Genomic DNA, 18,224 nt, shown 5'->3' with positions numbered 1-18,224 from the left:
GGGGCGGGGCCTCTGCCTGGCTCTAGGGTGACCCGGATGTGCTGCCTTCAAAGACAAAGCCTTAAGTCTTACGCCGAGCTTTTCCAACTTTGCAGAAAGCGCACAGTGTATACTTTAAACATGTGAAAAGACTCACTGGGTCTCTTCCCTACATACCACTTAAAGAAACGTTTTTCAATTCAAAAAGCTTACATTTTCAAACACTGAGAAATTTTATATCTGCTCAAGTCAATGTTATGCCCATTATAAAGGTAGGTAAAGAGAATGAATCAATTGAATTACGACAACCAGAGATGGAACTACAAGCCATGTCTTTCAAAATTTCCCTTATTCTAATCGCTTAAACAACGCTACCTCCTCTATCAGGAATGCTTTAAATCTATTCTGATCCTGTAGTTTTGGAAAGATGTTGGTATGCTATGTGAATGCACATTTGGAGTTCAATTTTATGGAAAATACCGTCGCTAAAAATATTCTTATCCAAGAAAGTGTGTCATTGTTAATAAATTTTTTAACCTTAAAAAGGAAACAACATATTCTAATGCGCATAATGATAAATTTTATGGGGTTTCCTGTAAGTACAAATTAGAATGTAAATAAAATTAAACAAAGGCTTGATCTTCTTTCCCACACAACGTATTTGTTGAACATGCATCAGATTAGCATTATTTTTCTATGGGCTTGCAAGGTTTAGATGAGGAATAATAGTGTTACCATGATTGCATTACTCAGGTCATTGATTTGGGCTCAGTTGGCACAATATGCCTATACATTCAGGCCTGTTGTTTTAGTAGATGACATCACTGACAGTGTTGCTACCCATATAAAGTAGTATGACTGAAGAAAATAAGCCGTGCATAATCAGTGGTCTTTTCTTCACAAAATTGAAGCCTGTTTGCTGGTTATCTAAAGAAGCCTGCTTTACACTTTTTGCAAAAACAAAAAGCAAAAACTCTAATGATTTCTGCTGCATTGCAGGGGTTCCTGCATTTGTTGACATTTGTCTGCAAAGCACAGACAAGTTGCACTGTTTTTGCCTTTATGTCATTATAACCATTGACTCTCTTTTTTCTTCACTCCCAGACTCAAGTTGTACAGGGCTTTAAGGAACTCTGACATAAAGGCCTTTAGCCATGATCCAGAGTGAGAGAGGACTATGATGTCGATTTGTCTGTAAGTATGGGAGTAAGCAAGTTCTCTTGAAAATAGGATATATGGCTCCCAGAGATCTTTCCACAGTGAAGGGACTTTAGCAAATTGGGAAATACTTCCTAGGAATAGGTGGAGTCTGGTTGGTAAGGGTTATCCTTTTAAAAATCACCAGTTGTTTCAACCTTCCTGTTAGGTGAGAATCTCTTGGACACTACTGCAGGTTGTGACTCACTTATTCTCTCCTTACACCTGCAGAGGGCAGTAGAGAGTAGACACTAAAATATTCCTTTCTGTAGTTTAGTAATTTTTTTCAGCATCTAGTCTCATTCTACAAAGAATTCAAGAAGACAGGACATACATGCAATAAAATAGTAAAATGTGAATAAACATAAAGCACTAGGGGGAAGGAAAATAGACTTTTATCAGTTAGTCCCAGTGAGGGAAATTGAAAACTAACACAATGGTCCTTGCCTGGAGTGCTGCGACTGTACAGTGTGCGGCAAAGTTATCACAGCTACATTATTTTTTGTTGTAAAACAATTATATCCATTGTCAATCAAAGAGAAGAGGCTGTAAAGCAGCCAAAGCATTAATGTTGGGGTCTTAGGGATTATAATCCTGGGGACAGAGCAGAAGTGTAAAGGACATGCTTATAAAGGCAAAGCCCGTAAGGTTATATGACTTTCTTGACTGAATTATGTTTGGTGTTGACAGTTAAACTGACTAATAAACAATTGGCTATTTAGCTGATACATGTTACGTCATCTCTATTTCAGTCCAAAGTAGAAGGAAGTGTTCTGAAAGGTAGTGGAGGTGCAAATGGCAAAAGCCAGAAGTCCAGAGTGTTCCAAAACAGAGGAAACAGAGGTCTACAGGCCTTGCTTCTCCATTATCCTCCTGACCCTATTTTTGAATGACTCTCTTAGTAATGTTTACTTCACCTTGGAATTTTCTTTCCATTGAGGCAGAGCACATTTACAATTTCTTTGAGGTTAGAAGTAAAAGATGAAGTGCATTATTAAGGTGGTGCTAGAGAAGGATGGTGCGTGAATAGGAACATAGAGAGCTTTGCCTGTGAGTATACAAGAAATCACTGGCTGAACAGGAAATAGATCTCAAACTGTTGTCGTGCTGAAAGGGGACTGTGTGTGGTTAGTGGGTTATGTAGGAATGCATTCTAGGTCCTCTGAGATGGGACAAGAATCGATTAAGAGTTTCTTAAGTTGTTTGATTCATTTGAGTTGGCTGCCCCAAATTTTAACATTCAAAAGTGTTTCACAAACATGAAAAATTTGAGAACTCCTTCTCAAAGATCCTTTGATGCTAAGCTTCTTAATGTTAAAGAGGAAAGGAAAGAGAGAGGAACTGTAACCTGTTTCATAGTTCTCAAAATAAGTAGAGTTTTCCCTATATTTGGCTTTAGAATGAGCCTCTTACCTGAGCCCCTTACCTCTTTACCTAAAAGTATGTTAATCAGTGGAAGTGCAATTGAAAGAGGTAGATGTTTTAATCTGGCAGAGGCTGGAAGAAATCTAGACCCCTGTCACTTGAAATGCAGGGATTTATTTTTTTCAGTGGTTAGGGAGGTGATCAGGTTCTGAGAAATTATTTCACACTAAGCTAAAATACACATGAATTGGAGTAGAACCAGAATACTTACTTATTCATTTATAATAAGAAATATTGCTGTGGCATAGAGTGCAAATTCTCACATAGGGCATGATCAGCACATTTTCCCTTGTGTTCAAGCATTTATACTAGGTCATATTCAAGAATCTCTTTATTAATTTACTATGAGAGATAGTCATTCTTCTGTGGGCATGGGAAACTGAGGTTGAAAGATCCATGTGGATTCTGGCTTTAAGACACTTGCCATATATGCAATAAGACTGTGAGGAAAGAGGAAACAAACATATTTAAATAGTGCCCAAAACAAAAAGGCCAAAGGCAAATGCTCCAAACTGCAACCATATATTTTGTCATGGAGCCTCTTCTTACACAGGCAGAAACAGGCCAAGAGGGCAAGAGTGTTAATCCGGTTGAAGCCCCTCTATATGAAAATATGAGGCCTGGGAAAATGATAGTTCCCCACCTAAATGCTGAGTCTATCTTTAACATGAATAGTTTGTATAGCCAGGTAGGGGGTGGAATTTGGAACTTGATATTGATGGTTCTGTTGTTCAATTTGCTTTTTTAAATTCTTATTTTATTACTGTACCATTTGCTGGTATGTTGCCTAGGAAACTTAATATTCCAAGTGCTTTTTACTCTAAGGCAATGATGTATATCTGGCAGTTTGTAGGGTTTCCCCCTGGTAGGCTGATAAATTGTCTTGATCTTTGGGTTATTTTTCAGTCTGTAGTGTTGTGATAACTTAGCAAAGCATTGTATAACGTTTTGAATGTTTGTATACTTCTGTTAGCCATTTTGTCAAGTCAGGCCAGGCTGTTGTAAAGGCTTTTTATAATCTGGACACCTGCAGTCCTTGTAGGAAAAAAAAAAAACAACTGTGAAAGATTTTGAATAGGCAGAAGAGATTCCTAGATATCCTTTTAAAGGAATGCTGGAGCTTCAGGGGATTACTTAGGCCCTATAGGGCTCTTTTAGATTTGCCTTAGTTTAGGCTGTCTTACAACTCTTTAGAGATGGAAGCTAATTTGTTAAACATGAACAGTAAACAAATCATCCCTGTCCATAAAAATGTAAAATTTGATAAGTACTCTGTCGATATTGACTGATTTTGTCAGTTTTGCATCCTCTTGTGAATCCATTTCATCATTCCTTACCTGACTATAAATGTATAGCACCTTGAGTTTTCTCTCTCTTTTGAAAATAAACTTTAAATTTTACAATAGGTTTAGATTTGTAGAAAAGATGTAAAAATAGTACAGAATTCTTATATACCCCTCACCCAATTTCCCCTTTTATTAACATCTCAAATGACTATGGTTACAACTAAGGGACTAGCATTGGTACATTAATTAAACTCCATACTTTTTACTAAACCTTTTTTCTGGAATCCATCCAGGATACCACATTACATTTAGTCATGATGTTTCTTCAGGCTGTGGCTATTTCTCAGATTTTCCTTGTTTTTGATGACCTTGGCAGTTTTGAGTAATACTGGTTACCTATAGTGTAAGATGTTCCTATATTGAATTTTATATTTTTTTTCATGATTGGACCAAGGTTATGGGTTTTTGAAGGAGGATCACAGAGGTGAAGTGGCATTCTTACTCATCATATCAAGGATACATGCTGACAACATACCTTTTTGCTGATTATATTAACCTTGATCACCTGGCTAAGATGTTGTTTGCCAAGCTTCTTCAGTATTGTTACACCATCTTCTCCCTTTCACAATGTATTCTTTGAAAGAAAATCATGAAACATAGCCCAAACTCAAGGGGTAGGGTGTTACTGCCCACCTTTTTAAGTGGGGAGTATCTGCATAAATTATTTGGAATTCTTCATACAGGACATTTGAGCCCTCTTTTGAACTGCTTGTAATATATTACTGGTTTCTTCCTCACTAAGTTAAATATGAATGAAATGAAAATCTTTGACACATGTCAATTTTATATTTGTATGAAAGTTATGATTTTATTCTTTTAAAAATTATCCTCTCATATCCTCCTACTAAGGAATGTTGTGGAAATGATCATTTATATAGTTCTTTGACATCCATGAGTAAATGCCATATACAAAGTATATTATTTTTGGAAAGAAGATACTGAAAATTATTTGTAGTCAAAAAATACATAAATTATTTTATCATACTGACTGTATCACTCAGAGTTCTATGTTCTAAATCAAATATCTTCTGAATAAGATAGCCTGAGAAAGTGTTATTTACAAAGGGACTATTCACAAACTTGTGGGTATAGGGGACCTACAGGGATAGTGCAGTAACTCAGGGCATAGTAGCAGCTGATATATTACCATCCCCTTGGCCTGAAGGGAGAAAGGGAGGGAGTCTAGAATCCAGAGGTAGAGACTTATATAGATCCTTAAGAGAAAGAGTTGACCTTCTGCCAAGAAGCACAGCCAACTCCAGTTGACCCTTTAGGGAGGGAGCTAAGGAAAGAAATACCTGACCCCATTCTTCATCTTTCTTGCATTTGCTGCCAGAGGTCCTCATTGGCAAAACCCTCCCAGAAGCTAGCAAGCAGGGGACCTATTACTCTCCCAGTCTCCAGGGCAGAAGGCAGGGTGGAGAATGCTTGAATGTGGATCTGGAAAGCAGGCAAGACACCAAGCACACTGGCTGAAGAGGTTAAAGACCAACATCTTTTTGTTGGAAGATGACAGCTGGGGAGACAGAGATAGCTGCAGTTAACATCTCTAATGGAAATCCTTAGTCTCTTCAAGAGTTGAGAGAGGTGAAGTTAGACTTTGTGAGTTATCAGTGTAGCAGGAGTTAAGGTCCTCGCACTACCACCCTCTATTTTCCACCATTGGAGATGTGACTAAGACATCAGAAAAGAAAGGTTGCTGGGGTCCTACCCTTAGTGAAAATGCCCCCTATACAGCCCAACTTGCATGGCAGGAAGAGATGGAGTTGCTGCCTCCAAGGGGTGTTGCAGAATTGAATAAAAGGCACATTAAAGGGGACCATTAAAGATCTAAGTCCTGGGGCCCCTGGGTGGCTCAGTCGGTTAAGCATCCAACTTCAGCTCAGGTCAGGATCTCATGGTTTGTGGGTTTGAGCCCCGTGTCTGGCTCTGTCTGACAGTTTCCAAAGCTGGAAACTGCTTTGGATTCTGAGTCTTCCTCTCTTCTGTCCATCCCCAATTCACTCTCTCTTTCAAAAATAAATAAACATTTTAAAAATTTTTTAAAAAAAGGCCCAAGTCCTTAGAGCACTCATGGAATCCTTTGGATTCTGAGGGAAGGGAATCAGGATCAGATTTGATTCTATATGCAAAAAATAGTGAACCACTTTTTTAATGTTTATTTATTTATTTTTGAGAGAGAGAGAGAGAGAGAGAGAGAGAGAGAGAGAGAGAGAGACTACCAAGCAGGCTCCATGCTCAGTGAGAAGCCTGATGCAGGGCTCCATCTCAGGACCATGAGATCATGACCAGAGCCGTAATCAAGAGTTGGTCCCTTACTGACTAAGCCACCCAGGCACCCCAGGGCTATATCACATCTAGGCAACTTCTTAGTCACCAACTGACTCTGTCTTAGGAGCACCTCTCTGTCTTCTTTCTCTGTATAGTGCTGCCCTGTACGTGATATGCGCCTTCAGGGTCTGCAAAGTTCACTCAGTCTATCCTCCAACCTAAGAAGTTTCCTTCCTTTAGGCCACAATTCAAAGTCTAATATTCTTAAGTACTGTGTTTAGGTGCACTCTGCTGAGTGTGAAGCTGATTAAAGTAATTCCCATTAACTTAACCTTCTTAAAAGGTATATTTGCATTTTAATAGCAGTCCCTTAACACAAATTAATCTCTAATCGGCAGAATGTGTGAGAATTACTTTCTTTGGAAAGCAGGAGATGGAATTCCTCCTTAATTCTCCAAGTTTTAAGAGTTGCTCCTCTTTGGAAGGCTCTGGATTCTCACCTCCCAAACACTCCACAGCATGATGCAGTTTTGTGTCTCTTCCTGAAGCTAATCATTTCGAAAAGTCTTTTAGGTTAAATTCAATGGATGTCATTGTCTTTCGAATTGCTCTTTTGTTTGGGGAAATTCCTACATTATGAGCATCCTTTTCCCTCCTAGGTAGAAAGCAGAACTTGGCTCCCCAGCTTCTTTTGAAGCTAAGATACAGGCATGACAATTAAATACCTTCATGCAAGATTAGATTTGGAAGTGAGCAATGTGAATAAAACGGGCTCAGCGTCGGGCTTCCATGTTCCTGATGGCGGTGTTGGTGGGGCTTTTAGGCACAGGATGGTTCAAGACGTGATGCAGACATGGCATTGGTGTCAGCATCAGTTGCAATAAAACCAAGGTGCTGGTATTTGGGGCTCATTGGCAGCAGTATCAGAAGCTGGCACTATGTAGTGAAATAGAGAACACCAGTGACAGATTCCTGATCTGTGTGGTTCTGTGGTAAAGTTTTGGTTTGGGTGCTGTTCCTGGGAGCTTAGCCTTGAGTTTCTCCATCTACCCCAATAGTCCTATGAGCTACTTAATATCCTTTAATAAATCAGCTTGTGGTCAAACCAGAAGAGTGAAATCTACTGTTGGCAAGTAATTGATACAGGAGTCACCTTCAGCTTTTGCCCTCTGCTTTGACTTTGCAACTAGCAGAATTTACAGAACAAGAACTTCTGCTTTTCTCCATCCTCACTCCCACCATTTTAGGTCAGGCCACATCGTCTGTTCCCTGGATTACTCCAACACTGTCCAGTTTGACTGCTCACCTCCAGTTTTGACCTCTTCATTAGAGTAACCAGGGTGATCTTTCTAAAATGAAAATAGAATTCTATCACTGTTGGGCTTACAATTCTGTAGCGGCTCCCTAGGGCCCTCAGGATAAAGTCTAGGATCAAATCCAAACTCCTTAGCAGGGGCTTTCAGGATTGGATTCTGGTTGACCTTTCCCACTCATCTTGTCCGTGCCTGCTTCTCACATCTATACTGCACTCATCTTGCTCTGAACCAGCAGCAATGGATCCCCTGGGATCCTGTTAGAAATGCAGAATCTCAGCCCTACTCCAAACTTGGTGAAGCAGAATCAGCATTTTAACAAGACCAGTTATGTGATTCGCATGCATATTTATGTTTGGAAAGTGCTGCTTTGTGGCACCGTGCTCTCTTTCTCTCGGGCTTTTACACATTCACTTCCTCTGTTGTACTGCCCTTCCCCTTCTTTATATGTTTAAATTTATTCTCCAGGATTCATCTGGGAAAACTAGTGAAAGCTGGGCTGGGGGCTTTCATTTGTTTCCCCAAACATGGCACTTAATCTTTGTACCATAATGACCTTGTAACTTCTTTTTCTTTCCCACTAAACAGGGCTTTTCTGTTCTGGTTCTACTTTAGAGTCAGCCCAAGAACTTTAAAAAAGGACAGATACCTGGGTCCTGCCATTAGAGATTAAAAAAATTTTTTTAATGTTTATTTATTTTTGAGAGAGAGAGAGAGACAGAGACAGAGTGTGAGTGGGGGAGGGGAAGAGAGAGAGGAGGAGACACAGAATCCGAAGCAGGCTCCAGGCTCTGAGCTCTCAGCACAGAGCCCTGGGCGGAGCTTGAACCCATGAACCATGAAAACATGAGCTGAGCTGAAGTCAGATGCTTAACCGACTGAGCCACCCAGATGCCCCGACAGATTTTGGTTCTAATCGATTTGAGTAAGGCCTAAACACTAGCATTTTAAGAAGGTGTTCATGTGGAGCCACATTCAGAACCAACACACAAGACTTTAAGCTCCTTGGAGACAGGGATTGTGTCTTTTCCTGCTGTATTCTCAGAGCTCAGATTCTCGCATGCCAGGTACATAAACTTCACTAGTAAATAGCTGTTGCCCTAGTTTCTCAGGGCTAGGATTTTGACTTCTTGTGTGCACAGAGTGCTATCTTTCACCCCACCCCCTCCCACAAGTCAGCCACTGAGCAGCCCATTCATCTCATTAAAACAAGAAGCCATTTCTTGAGGAAAGAAATCAAGCTGGCATTTGAAATATGTCTCTAATCATTACTGTATTCTTGAGCCAGTTTGATCCTGATATAATGAAGCAGGTTTATATAATGGGATGCTAATAGGCACACTGTTTTGTAAGACTGTCTCCAAGCACCAGTTGCAAAAGCTAAGCCACTAATTCTTTGTTTATAAAGAGGGCCCTGAGAATTCACAATAGTGAGAAGGTTGATGAGATCAATACAACTATAACAAATAGGTTTTCTAAAAATTAACCATAGTTTTAAGGAAAGTTAAAAAATACAGTTTGGGAGAATTTTCTTAAGTTTACTTCCCATTTTCTTAAAATGTAAAGGGACAAGTTTAAAAAAACCCTTTTAAAAGTACATTTACACAGTGTTTCACATTTTATTTTATTTTATTTTATTTTTTTTTAAATTAAATGTTTATGTTTTTTATTTTTTTTTTATTTTTATTTTTTAATATTTTTATTTATTTCTAGGAGAGAGAGAGACAGCGTGAGCAGGGGAGGGTCACAGAGAGAGGGAGACACAGACTCTGAAACAGGCTCCAGGCTCCGAGCTGGCAGTCAGGACAGAGCCCGACGCGGGGCTCGAACCCACGAACCGCGAGATCATGACCTAAGCGAAAGTCGGACGCTTAACCGACTAAGCCACCCAGGCGCCCCCACAGTGTTTCACATTTTAGAAGTAGCTTCAGATCCACAGTCTCATTAAGAGGTGTCCCTATGTTATAGATGAGGAAGCTAAGGCCCAGAAAATTTGGATAACCTGCCTCATATAAAACACCAAGCTAGAGACAAAGCCAGATCACCACTCAAATCTAATTATAAGTTCAATGCTATTTTTCAATTTTTACTTTGGGTGTGGATCCTGACATTGTCTAGGCATTTCTGTTTGATTTTTACAGCCAAGAAGGTGCTTTCTGTTGAAATAAACAGACTAGGTAGTTCTGGGCTTAAAGCCCAGCCCTACTGCCTTCTAGCAGTGATGTCAGGAATGAGTATAATGGTTAGGAACATGGATCCTAGGGGTGCTTGGGTGGCTCAGTTGGTTAAGCGTCCGACTTCAGCTTAGGTCATGATCTCATGGTTTGTGGGTTCGAGCCCCGTGTCAGGCAGGCTCACTTGGTTAAGCGTCCGACTTCAGCTCAGGTCATGATCTCATGGTTTGTGGGTTCGAGCCACGTGTCAGGCAGGCTCAGTTGGTTAAGTGTCCGACTTCAGCTCAGGTCATGATCTCATGGTTTGTGGGTTTGAGCCCCGTGTCAGGCAGGCTCTGAGCTGACAGCTTGGAGCCTGGAGCCTGCTTCGGATTCTGTGTCTCTCTGCCCTTCCCCTGCTCGTGCTTTCTGTCTCTCTCCCTATCAGAAAACAAATAAACATTAAAAAAAAAAGTAGGAAAAAAAAAAAGATCATGGATTCTAGCACCAGGACCCCAGGACTTACAATACTGGCTCTTCCAATTGCTTACTATATGGCAAGTGCTTCAATGTCATAGTCTGTAAAATAGGGGTAATGATGGGACCTAATTCATAGAATTGTTGTAGGATTTAGTGAGTCTCTATTTGTTTTTGTTTTTAATGTTTATTTATTTTAAGAGAGAGGGAATGCAAGCAGGGGAGGGGCAAATGGAGAGAGAGAGAAAGAGAGAGAGAGAGAAAGAATCCCAAGCAGGCTCTGCACCGCCAGCACAGAGCCCAATGTGGGGCTTGAACCCACAAACTGTGAGATCATGACCTGAGCTGAAACCAAGAGTCAGACACCTAACCAACTGACCCACCCAGGTGCCCCAGCGAGTTACTATTTGTAAAGCACACAGAATCATGCCTATGCATAAGGTAAGTGTGATGTAAATCTTTAAATAAAACTCTGTTCTCTCTTATTGTTTTATAGCTAAGGTCATTATTCAAATCACATACAATTGTGATTACCCATATTCAATTTTCATTGAGTATCTTTTATTGAATACTAATTGTGTATAATATTACAGAAAAGAAAAACTGTGACTGATAGGCTTCTTCTCTTCTTGAGTTCACAATCTATGGATAGACGGAACAAAATATTTTTGAAAAACCAGGAAAGCACATTCTTGTTTATTGTAGCAAGTTTGAGGAGGGAGACAAAAGCCTCTCTCTGTAGCTTCTAGGTTTCCAAAGCTATTCGTTTTTTTTTTTAAGTTTATATATTTATTATGAGAAAGAGAGTGAAACAGAGAGCACATGCATGTAACCAAGAGGAGCAAAGAGCAAGGGAGAGAGAGAATCCTAAGCAGGCTGCCTGAGCCTGATGTGCAGAGGCTGATGTGGGCCTTGAACTCATGAGCCATGAGATGATGATCTGAGCTGAAATCAAGAGTTGGACACTTAACTTCCTGAGTGACCCAGGCTCCCCTAATGCTCTTCTTGTTTCAAAGAATCATATGTTCCATCCAATAGCTTTCTTAAGTCCTGCATTATACACTTCAGTGGGCTTGTCAGGACAGAAGAGTGTGGGGAGGGAAGAGGCACTGGCCCTTACTTGCTTCAGGGACACTTGGAGCCACAGCCTAGTCATCAGTCCTATTCTTCCTGCTCTGAGGAAACTGTTCCAGCTCCAAAAGCTTGTAATAGGGGCCATCAATGAAAGTTTTCCTCTACCCAAAGGTTTTTGTCCTTCATATTCAAAGAGAGAGAAACTAAGGCCTCAGATGCTCAGGGGGGCAGTGATGCCAAGTCAATTAGCAGCATTTCTAGGGCATCAAACTACTATTATTTCCATTCTAAAAATAGTTACTAATGAAGGTTAATTTCTCTTCTTTTCTGTAACCACTTGTAATTAATATCATCCATTCTGAGGATTTCTGAGTAGGATATATGTCTGTGACTTAGAATAGTTTGTGCAAAGCTAGCTGGAATATTTAGGGACAGAGTGTGTGATGTGACCTAAATGTCTGAATTCTGCATCACTTGAACTACCTCTATATGGATTGATATTTATTGACTGATAGAACTAATGAATTAAATATATAACAAGTAATAGGCCAGTGATACTACATGATCCTACATAACTTAGGTGCTATAAGGTATTGCAAAAATTTAAAGCAAAACTTGAACACCAGGGAAGATAAATTAATATTGTTATGACTATTCTAAAATTAAGCAGATTATGACATTACCCTGGCAGATTCTTAAATATTTATAATTATCTCAGTCACATATTTCTGAGACAGTTTAGGTATTGAAAAGAGACATTTAAGATATCTTTTTTACACTGAAAACATTAAAGTATAAATTACTTTAACATAGATATGAAGATTAGTGCCTTGTCATCCCCATGTTACATTGTGCCAATACCAACTAAATAATTTAGGTGCTATGTAAATAAAGAGGAATGTTGGTCCAAATGTTCATTTACTGGAAGGTTCTGTGACAGAAAATTCAGATTAATGGACACTATTGGTATTTAGAAATTGATATTCCTAAAGTCTCAAAAATCAAAGATTAAGAATCACGTTTGCACCATTTCATACCAATTAGGATGGGTATAATTGAAAAAAAAGGAAAATAATAAGGGTGGGTAAAGGTATGAAGAAAGTAGAAATTTTGCACATTGCTGGTGGAAATGTAACATAGTACAGCCACTGTGGGAAAGTATGGTGGTTCCTCAAAAAGTTAAACATAAAATTGCTATATGGCCCAGTAATTCAAAATAATTTAAAACAGTTGGAAACAAGGACTCAAAATATACTTGTATATCAGTGTTCATGGTAGCATTATTCACAATCACCAAAGGTAGAAAGAACCCAAGTGCCCCTTAACAGAAGAATGGATAAACAAAACATACAAGAGAAAACACATACAATGGAATATCATTTTAGCCACAGAGGATAAAGTTCTGATACATTTGATAGCATGGATGAACCTTGAAAACATTATGCTAAGTGAAATAGGCCAGACACAAAATAAGAGATGTTGTATGACTCCACTTACATGGAATATCTAGGATAGCAAATTTATAGAGACAGAAAGTAGATACGAAGTTATGAGGGGTTTCAGGGTCAGTGAAATGAGGAGTTATTACTTGATCAGTGCAGAGTTTCTCTTTGGGGCAATGCAAATTTTTGGAACTAGATAGTGATGATGGTTGCAAAGCACTGTGAATGTAGTTAATGCCACAGAAATGTACATTTTAAAATGGTGAATATGAAAAATCTAATGTTTTATATATATATATATTACAACAATAAAAAGAAAGTAAAAATAATTACATTCACAACACCACCCATTGCTTGCTTTCCTACAACCCTTTTATTTTTTTATTTTATTATTATTATTTTTTTAAATGTTTTATTTATTTCTAGGAGAGAGAAACAGCGTGAGCAGGGGAGGGTCAGAAAGAGAGGGAGTCACAGACTGAAACAGGCTCCAGGCTCTGAGCTGGCAGTCAGCACAGAGCCCGACGCGGGGCTCGAACCCATGAACCGCGAGATCATGACCTAAGCGAAAGTCGGAAAGTCTGACGCTTAACCGACTAAGCCACCCAGGCGCCCCAACCCTTTTAATATTCATAGATCTATCTATAGTACAGCTTAGATGTCTCTCTAATATAGGGACTATAGTTACATCTCTGGTGATATAATTGACTAAGACTCCATTGTTTGCTCTAGGATTCAAAATTTAAATGTAGGCTTATGAATTTAGATTTGGTATCCTTTCTATCAAAGAGTCCTCACTGAACGTTGACTCAAACAGAGCAAGAATGGATTTCTTGAAAACATTTTTGAAGTTCTCCCCAGTAAACAAGTAGAGTGTAGGAGAAAAGATAGTGTTGAAAGAAATGGCTATCACTGTAAGTATCAGAGTCAACTGTAAAAGTACTGATTGATTCTTAGTGAGAAGTAAGCCCTGGTGTACATGGTAGGGCATCCAGCACACAAAGAAAGAGATAATGGCAGTCATCATGACTTTGAAGGGCTTACTGGACTTAGACAGGCCCCTCTCTTTCATCTTTTTGGCTACTCTTTTGTAACAAAGGGTGATGATAAGGAAAGGCAGAAGGAAACCTAGCAAAAAGCGTCCGATGAAACAGGCTACATGAATCCATTTCCTTAATGTCTGCATCTTTTTGCTTTCCCAGTTAGTAGACACAGCATAATTATTTTGGCAGGTCACTCTTCCTTTATGGTCATCATGTGTCTCTCTGAAAACCAAATAAGGCATTCCGAGGGCTGTGGCAGAGATCCAGATACCCAGGATGACCCTGGAAGCCCAGCGTGGAGTTCGGTGCAGCTGCGACCACACTGGGTGAAGAATGAGAAGGTAACGGTCAACACTGATGGCCGAGAGGAAGAAAATAGAAGCGAACATCCCTGTAGACAAAGTGGCATTGAAGACCTTGCACATGGCAGTTCCAAAGCTCCAGTGATTGTCCTGAAAGTAGGAGGCGGCTATAAATGGTAGAATCAATGTTGAAATAAAATACGAGAAAATGAGATGAAAAAATAAGCGCGTATTGACAGTCTTTTTCATCTTGAAAAGGAGCACCCATAGGTAGAGCCCATTGGTGATGGTACCAATTATAACTGATAAGCACAGAAGAAAGGCAACGATCACATTTGGTGCAGGATCTGGAAAGTGAGTGCTGTTTCTTACGAAAGTGGAGACATTGAGCAAATCAGTGAAGTTGATCAGATCCATAATTACCTGTAGAGAGAGAAACGGAAAGTAATCACAAAAAGAAGCCAAAAAAAAAAGTTAAATATAGAAATTTGATCAGTAAATTGTGCATAGTAAAAGTCATAATGACACTGTTTTTAAAATGGCAAACATTAGGGTCATCTGGCTGGCTCATATGGTAGGACGTGAGACTTTTGAGTCCAGGGTCTTGAGTTCAAGACCTACATTACACATGGAACCTACTTAAAAGAAAAGAAAATTGTAAAATGGCAAAGCATAATATTTCCACAATAATACAAATCAGATATTTTCCTAAGGTGTCTATTTTTATTTGGTATGAAGAATTAAGATCAGATTAATTTGAGCATCAAAAATGGAAGTACTACAGATGAAGTTAATGTGAAAGAGAAATGAAGTTTGAAATATTTTGACTTTAAGTATTAATATAGGTAGCTAAAACTCTTCTGTTTAGACATGAACCATAAATCTGACCCTCCTTGATGGTGATAGCTTCTTGAAAAAGATAATGTAGGATCAATTTTGCTTGACTAAGACTTGATCAGAGCAAATGTTGCTAATGAAATTGAATAACAAAAATAGCAACTGCGGCAAATCAGTAATCCTTTGGAGCTATAATTATATTTCTCCCATGAGCTAATTATATACAGTAAATGCTGTTATGTAGTATTTTAACAGCACGTGGTAAGAACCAATATTCGTTTGGGAGCCCTAGGCTAGGACACTCTAAGATTGTGAAGTGCCTTCAAAATCATCAAAAAGGAACATGAATTGTTGAATATAGTGGTAATTCTTTCTTGCTTGGGAAGGGAAAAGAGGGAGAGAAGTCAAGGAATTAATATTTCTCTATTTTTATGTGCCAGGAGCTTTCTATAAAAGTCATTTCTTTTTTTCCTTGTAAAACAAATATTTAAACAGAAGAGAAAGTGAGGCTTACAATAGTTAAATTTCTTGTTTACCAGCATTTCCCACCATGCCTTCATTGTGGCAGGTGGGGAACCCTACCAGTGGTCGTGTTACTTCTTTGAGAATTGATAATTCATGTGTAGTGTTTTGATGATCCTCCATGAATCAGAGTATTTGATTATCCAAAATATCCCATTTTTTGGATAATGATTCTTAGAGTATTGAAAATGAACCTGAGAATGTTTTGGAAATAGCTAATATATATAACAGTCATATCAACAAATTGGTTGTTGATAAATTGGAGATAGCAGTCGAAATTACTAATGATTTTTTTCCACTAAGCAAAAAAGTTTTAAGAATGTATAGAGAAGAAATAAAATAATTGCTATATCAAGGCCACAGTTGCCTTAAGTTAATTCTGTCTTTTAAGGGAGTTGCAAAGGTTTTTGCCAAAGTAGAAAAATAGCTCTCTTCAGGAAAACGCCTTACTAGTCTGCTTTGAATAAAAAGTGAAGTCTAAGGACATTGAAGGAGAGGCAATGGTGAGTGAAAGAGTAGGAACCTGGGAAAGAGGCCGTGGGAAGGTCCTGGGACCGTGAGAAGGAGGAGTGAGGATGGTCTTCATAGAGGAGGGTACAGGGAAGACACGGCAGGAGGTTAGGAGGCTTGAAGAGGAGAAAGGGTCAATGAGATATTCTGAAAAGCAGAAATGACACAGAGAATTTAAAATGAGGAATGCCTAATATTCAGTTTTAATCCATTTGCTATGCTTTGACATGGTATAATGTCCCTTCTCGTTAATCACAACTGTCTCGTATTGGTGGTTGCCTTGGGGAATCCAAGGAAAAGGGCTTGTGTTCCCGATTTGGGATGCAGTAGGACGGAGAGAACAAACCAGCAGCAGGGGGTGAGATGTGAATGGGATGATGGATATGGTGGAAACTGGACAGATATTGGGGCGTGAGTAGACAAGGAGAAACAAGATCACATGGAGGATTTCTGATACTGGGTGTGTCTGTTTTGTGTCTGTGTGTCTCTGGTCTGTCTGTATATCTGTGGTGCATTTGTCTGTGTGTATGTCTCTGTGGTGTGTGTTTGAATCCATGGGATGTGCGTGGAACTGTGTGTTTGTGTGTGTGTGTGTGTGTGTGTGTGTGTGTGTGTGTGTGGTGCAATTGTATGTGGTCTTTGTGTGCATGGTATCTGCAGTCTGTGGTCTTTGTGCATGGTGTCTGTGGTCTGTGTGTGTTTTTCTGTATAGTGTGTGTTTGTGTGGTGTTTGTGTTCGATTTGTGTGTGTGTGGTTTTTTTGTGTATATGCATATAAGACACTGGACACTTGAACTGTAGCAAAGTTTGTGGGGTTTTTTTGTTTGTTTTGTTGTGGTTTTTTGTTTTTTGAGAGAGAGACTGTGAGCAGGGTAGGGGCAGTGGGAGGGAAGAATAGAGAGAGAAAGGGAGAGAGAGAGAGAGAGAGAGAGAGAGAGAGAGAGAATCCCAAGCAGGCTCCACGCTGTCAGCACAGATCCCCACATGTAATATTCCCTCAACAGTGTGTTCTTCAGTAGGAATGGCCTGTCCCATATAATGCAATAGCATTTAATTTAAAAATAAAGCACTGGCCTTCCCCCAAATGATACTTTTTCTTTAGGATCCTCAAATCTGGAGGTTTTTGATACATAGTGGAGGTCGCAGGGTCTCTAGGCCCTACATCTGAATTTCCTGTTGAGTTAATTGCTCTGGCAGGCACTGTTACCTGGCAAATCATATAGCCATTTACAGTCTCCTCTTCACTGCCCACTACAGGGACTAGAAAGCTCCACATTGATTTCCCCAAATTTCAATTTAATCATCAAGTGATTCATGTGATTCAGTGAATTGTAAAGAGATGCCCCTTGTGTAGTTTCTGGGGTGGGCAAGCTGATATAGAGCATGCCTGTAGGGTTTATTCAGATAATAGCACCAGGATAAACCTGCTGGCACAGGCATTCTTACCTGAGAGTTATACTTGCATGTCAGATGGTCTTAGGTAGGCCAGAGTGACTCTAAATCAGCAATCTTCTCTCCATGGACAGGCAGAAATCAGTGACACTTTGACTTCATTTCATCTGCCTTTCTTCTTGCTGATGCTATTCCTCAACTTTGAAGCTACTATTTAAATATTTCTGTGAATTCTTCTTGCCATTTCCTAGTTCCCTTTTCTGTGTAATTTATGCTAAAGAGGTGGAGATAGAAAATTAAGTACTTCTTCAAATCATTTCTCCATTTTAGGAGGAGATTTAAAAAGTTCCATAAACAAAGCCATTCTAAGGTTGATAAGCTCACTTCAAGTGTTAAAATCCTGATTAAAAATGATCTTCTCTGTATAGTCATCCCACTAGGCACCCACTCTGCCTCAAGTATAACATGTTCATTAGCATGTGGAGCATGGTGTTCGGTATATAGAGAAATGGTAAATATCAAGCATGGAAAAAACTGAATCTGGAAATGAGCTACCCAATCCCCTTAGAGTGAAAATGGTCAGGAAGAAAAACAAACACTGAGTTTCATATTAAAATGACATGTGTGAGGACAGGGCAAAGATTAATATTATTTAATTTGAAAAGATGAAGACCTCTATCTTTCATTTGCGCCTGTACGATTGTTGAGAATGGTTGGAACAAACACAGAGTAGGGTACCATATCCTGGAAGATAATCTCATCATAAGAAAATCCTGCAACACAGGTAATGTATTTATGAACTGAGTCCTACATTTCCTATTGCTTTCTCCAGTCCATCTCTGACATTCTTTAGGATCAGCTTCTGTGCTGACCTCAGTGTCCTGATTTCTTTCCTGCTCAGTTTCCTCTTGATCTCTGCACTGGCAGTAGAGAAAAATACA

General features: G+C 39.3%; 1 protein-coding gene and 1 long non-coding RNA gene across 2 annotated transcripts; one reads left to right on the top strand and one right to left on the bottom strand.

Annotated features, from left to right (window-relative positions):
* The first annotated feature begins 43 nt into the window (after positions 1-43).
* On the top strand, positions 44-13,983 carry LOC120241789. The gene is made up of 3 exons (XR_005530950.1): positions 44-251; positions 1,084-1,173; positions 13,910-13,983. It is a non-coding gene; the product is annotated as an uncharacterized LOC120241789 (long non-coding RNA).
* GPR33 (G protein-coupled receptor 33) lies at positions 13,386-17,447 on the bottom strand. The gene is made up of 2 exons (XM_039247129.1): positions 17,338-17,447; positions 13,386-14,445 (listed from the first exon to the last, which is right to left on the bottom strand). Exon 2 carries the CDS (start codon positions 14,437-14,439, stop codon positions 13,432-13,434), a length of 1,008 nt encoding a protein of 335 aa, XP_039103060.1. The 5' UTR covers positions 14,440-14,445; positions 17,338-17,447; the 3' UTR covers positions 13,386-13,431.
* Positions 17,448-18,224: the final 777 nt, after the last annotated feature.

The sequence above is a fragment of the Hyaena hyaena genome, unplaced genomic scaffold (assembly GCF_003009895.1).
Source record: "Hyaena hyaena isolate Hyena2069 unplaced genomic scaffold, ASM300989v1 scaffold_291, whole genome shotgun sequence".
NCBI lineage: Eukaryota > Metazoa > Chordata > Mammalia > Carnivora > Hyaenidae > Hyaena > Hyaena hyaena.
The sequence above is the reverse complement of the archived record's forward strand: the minus strand, read 5'-3'. Positions and strand labels throughout refer to the sequence as shown.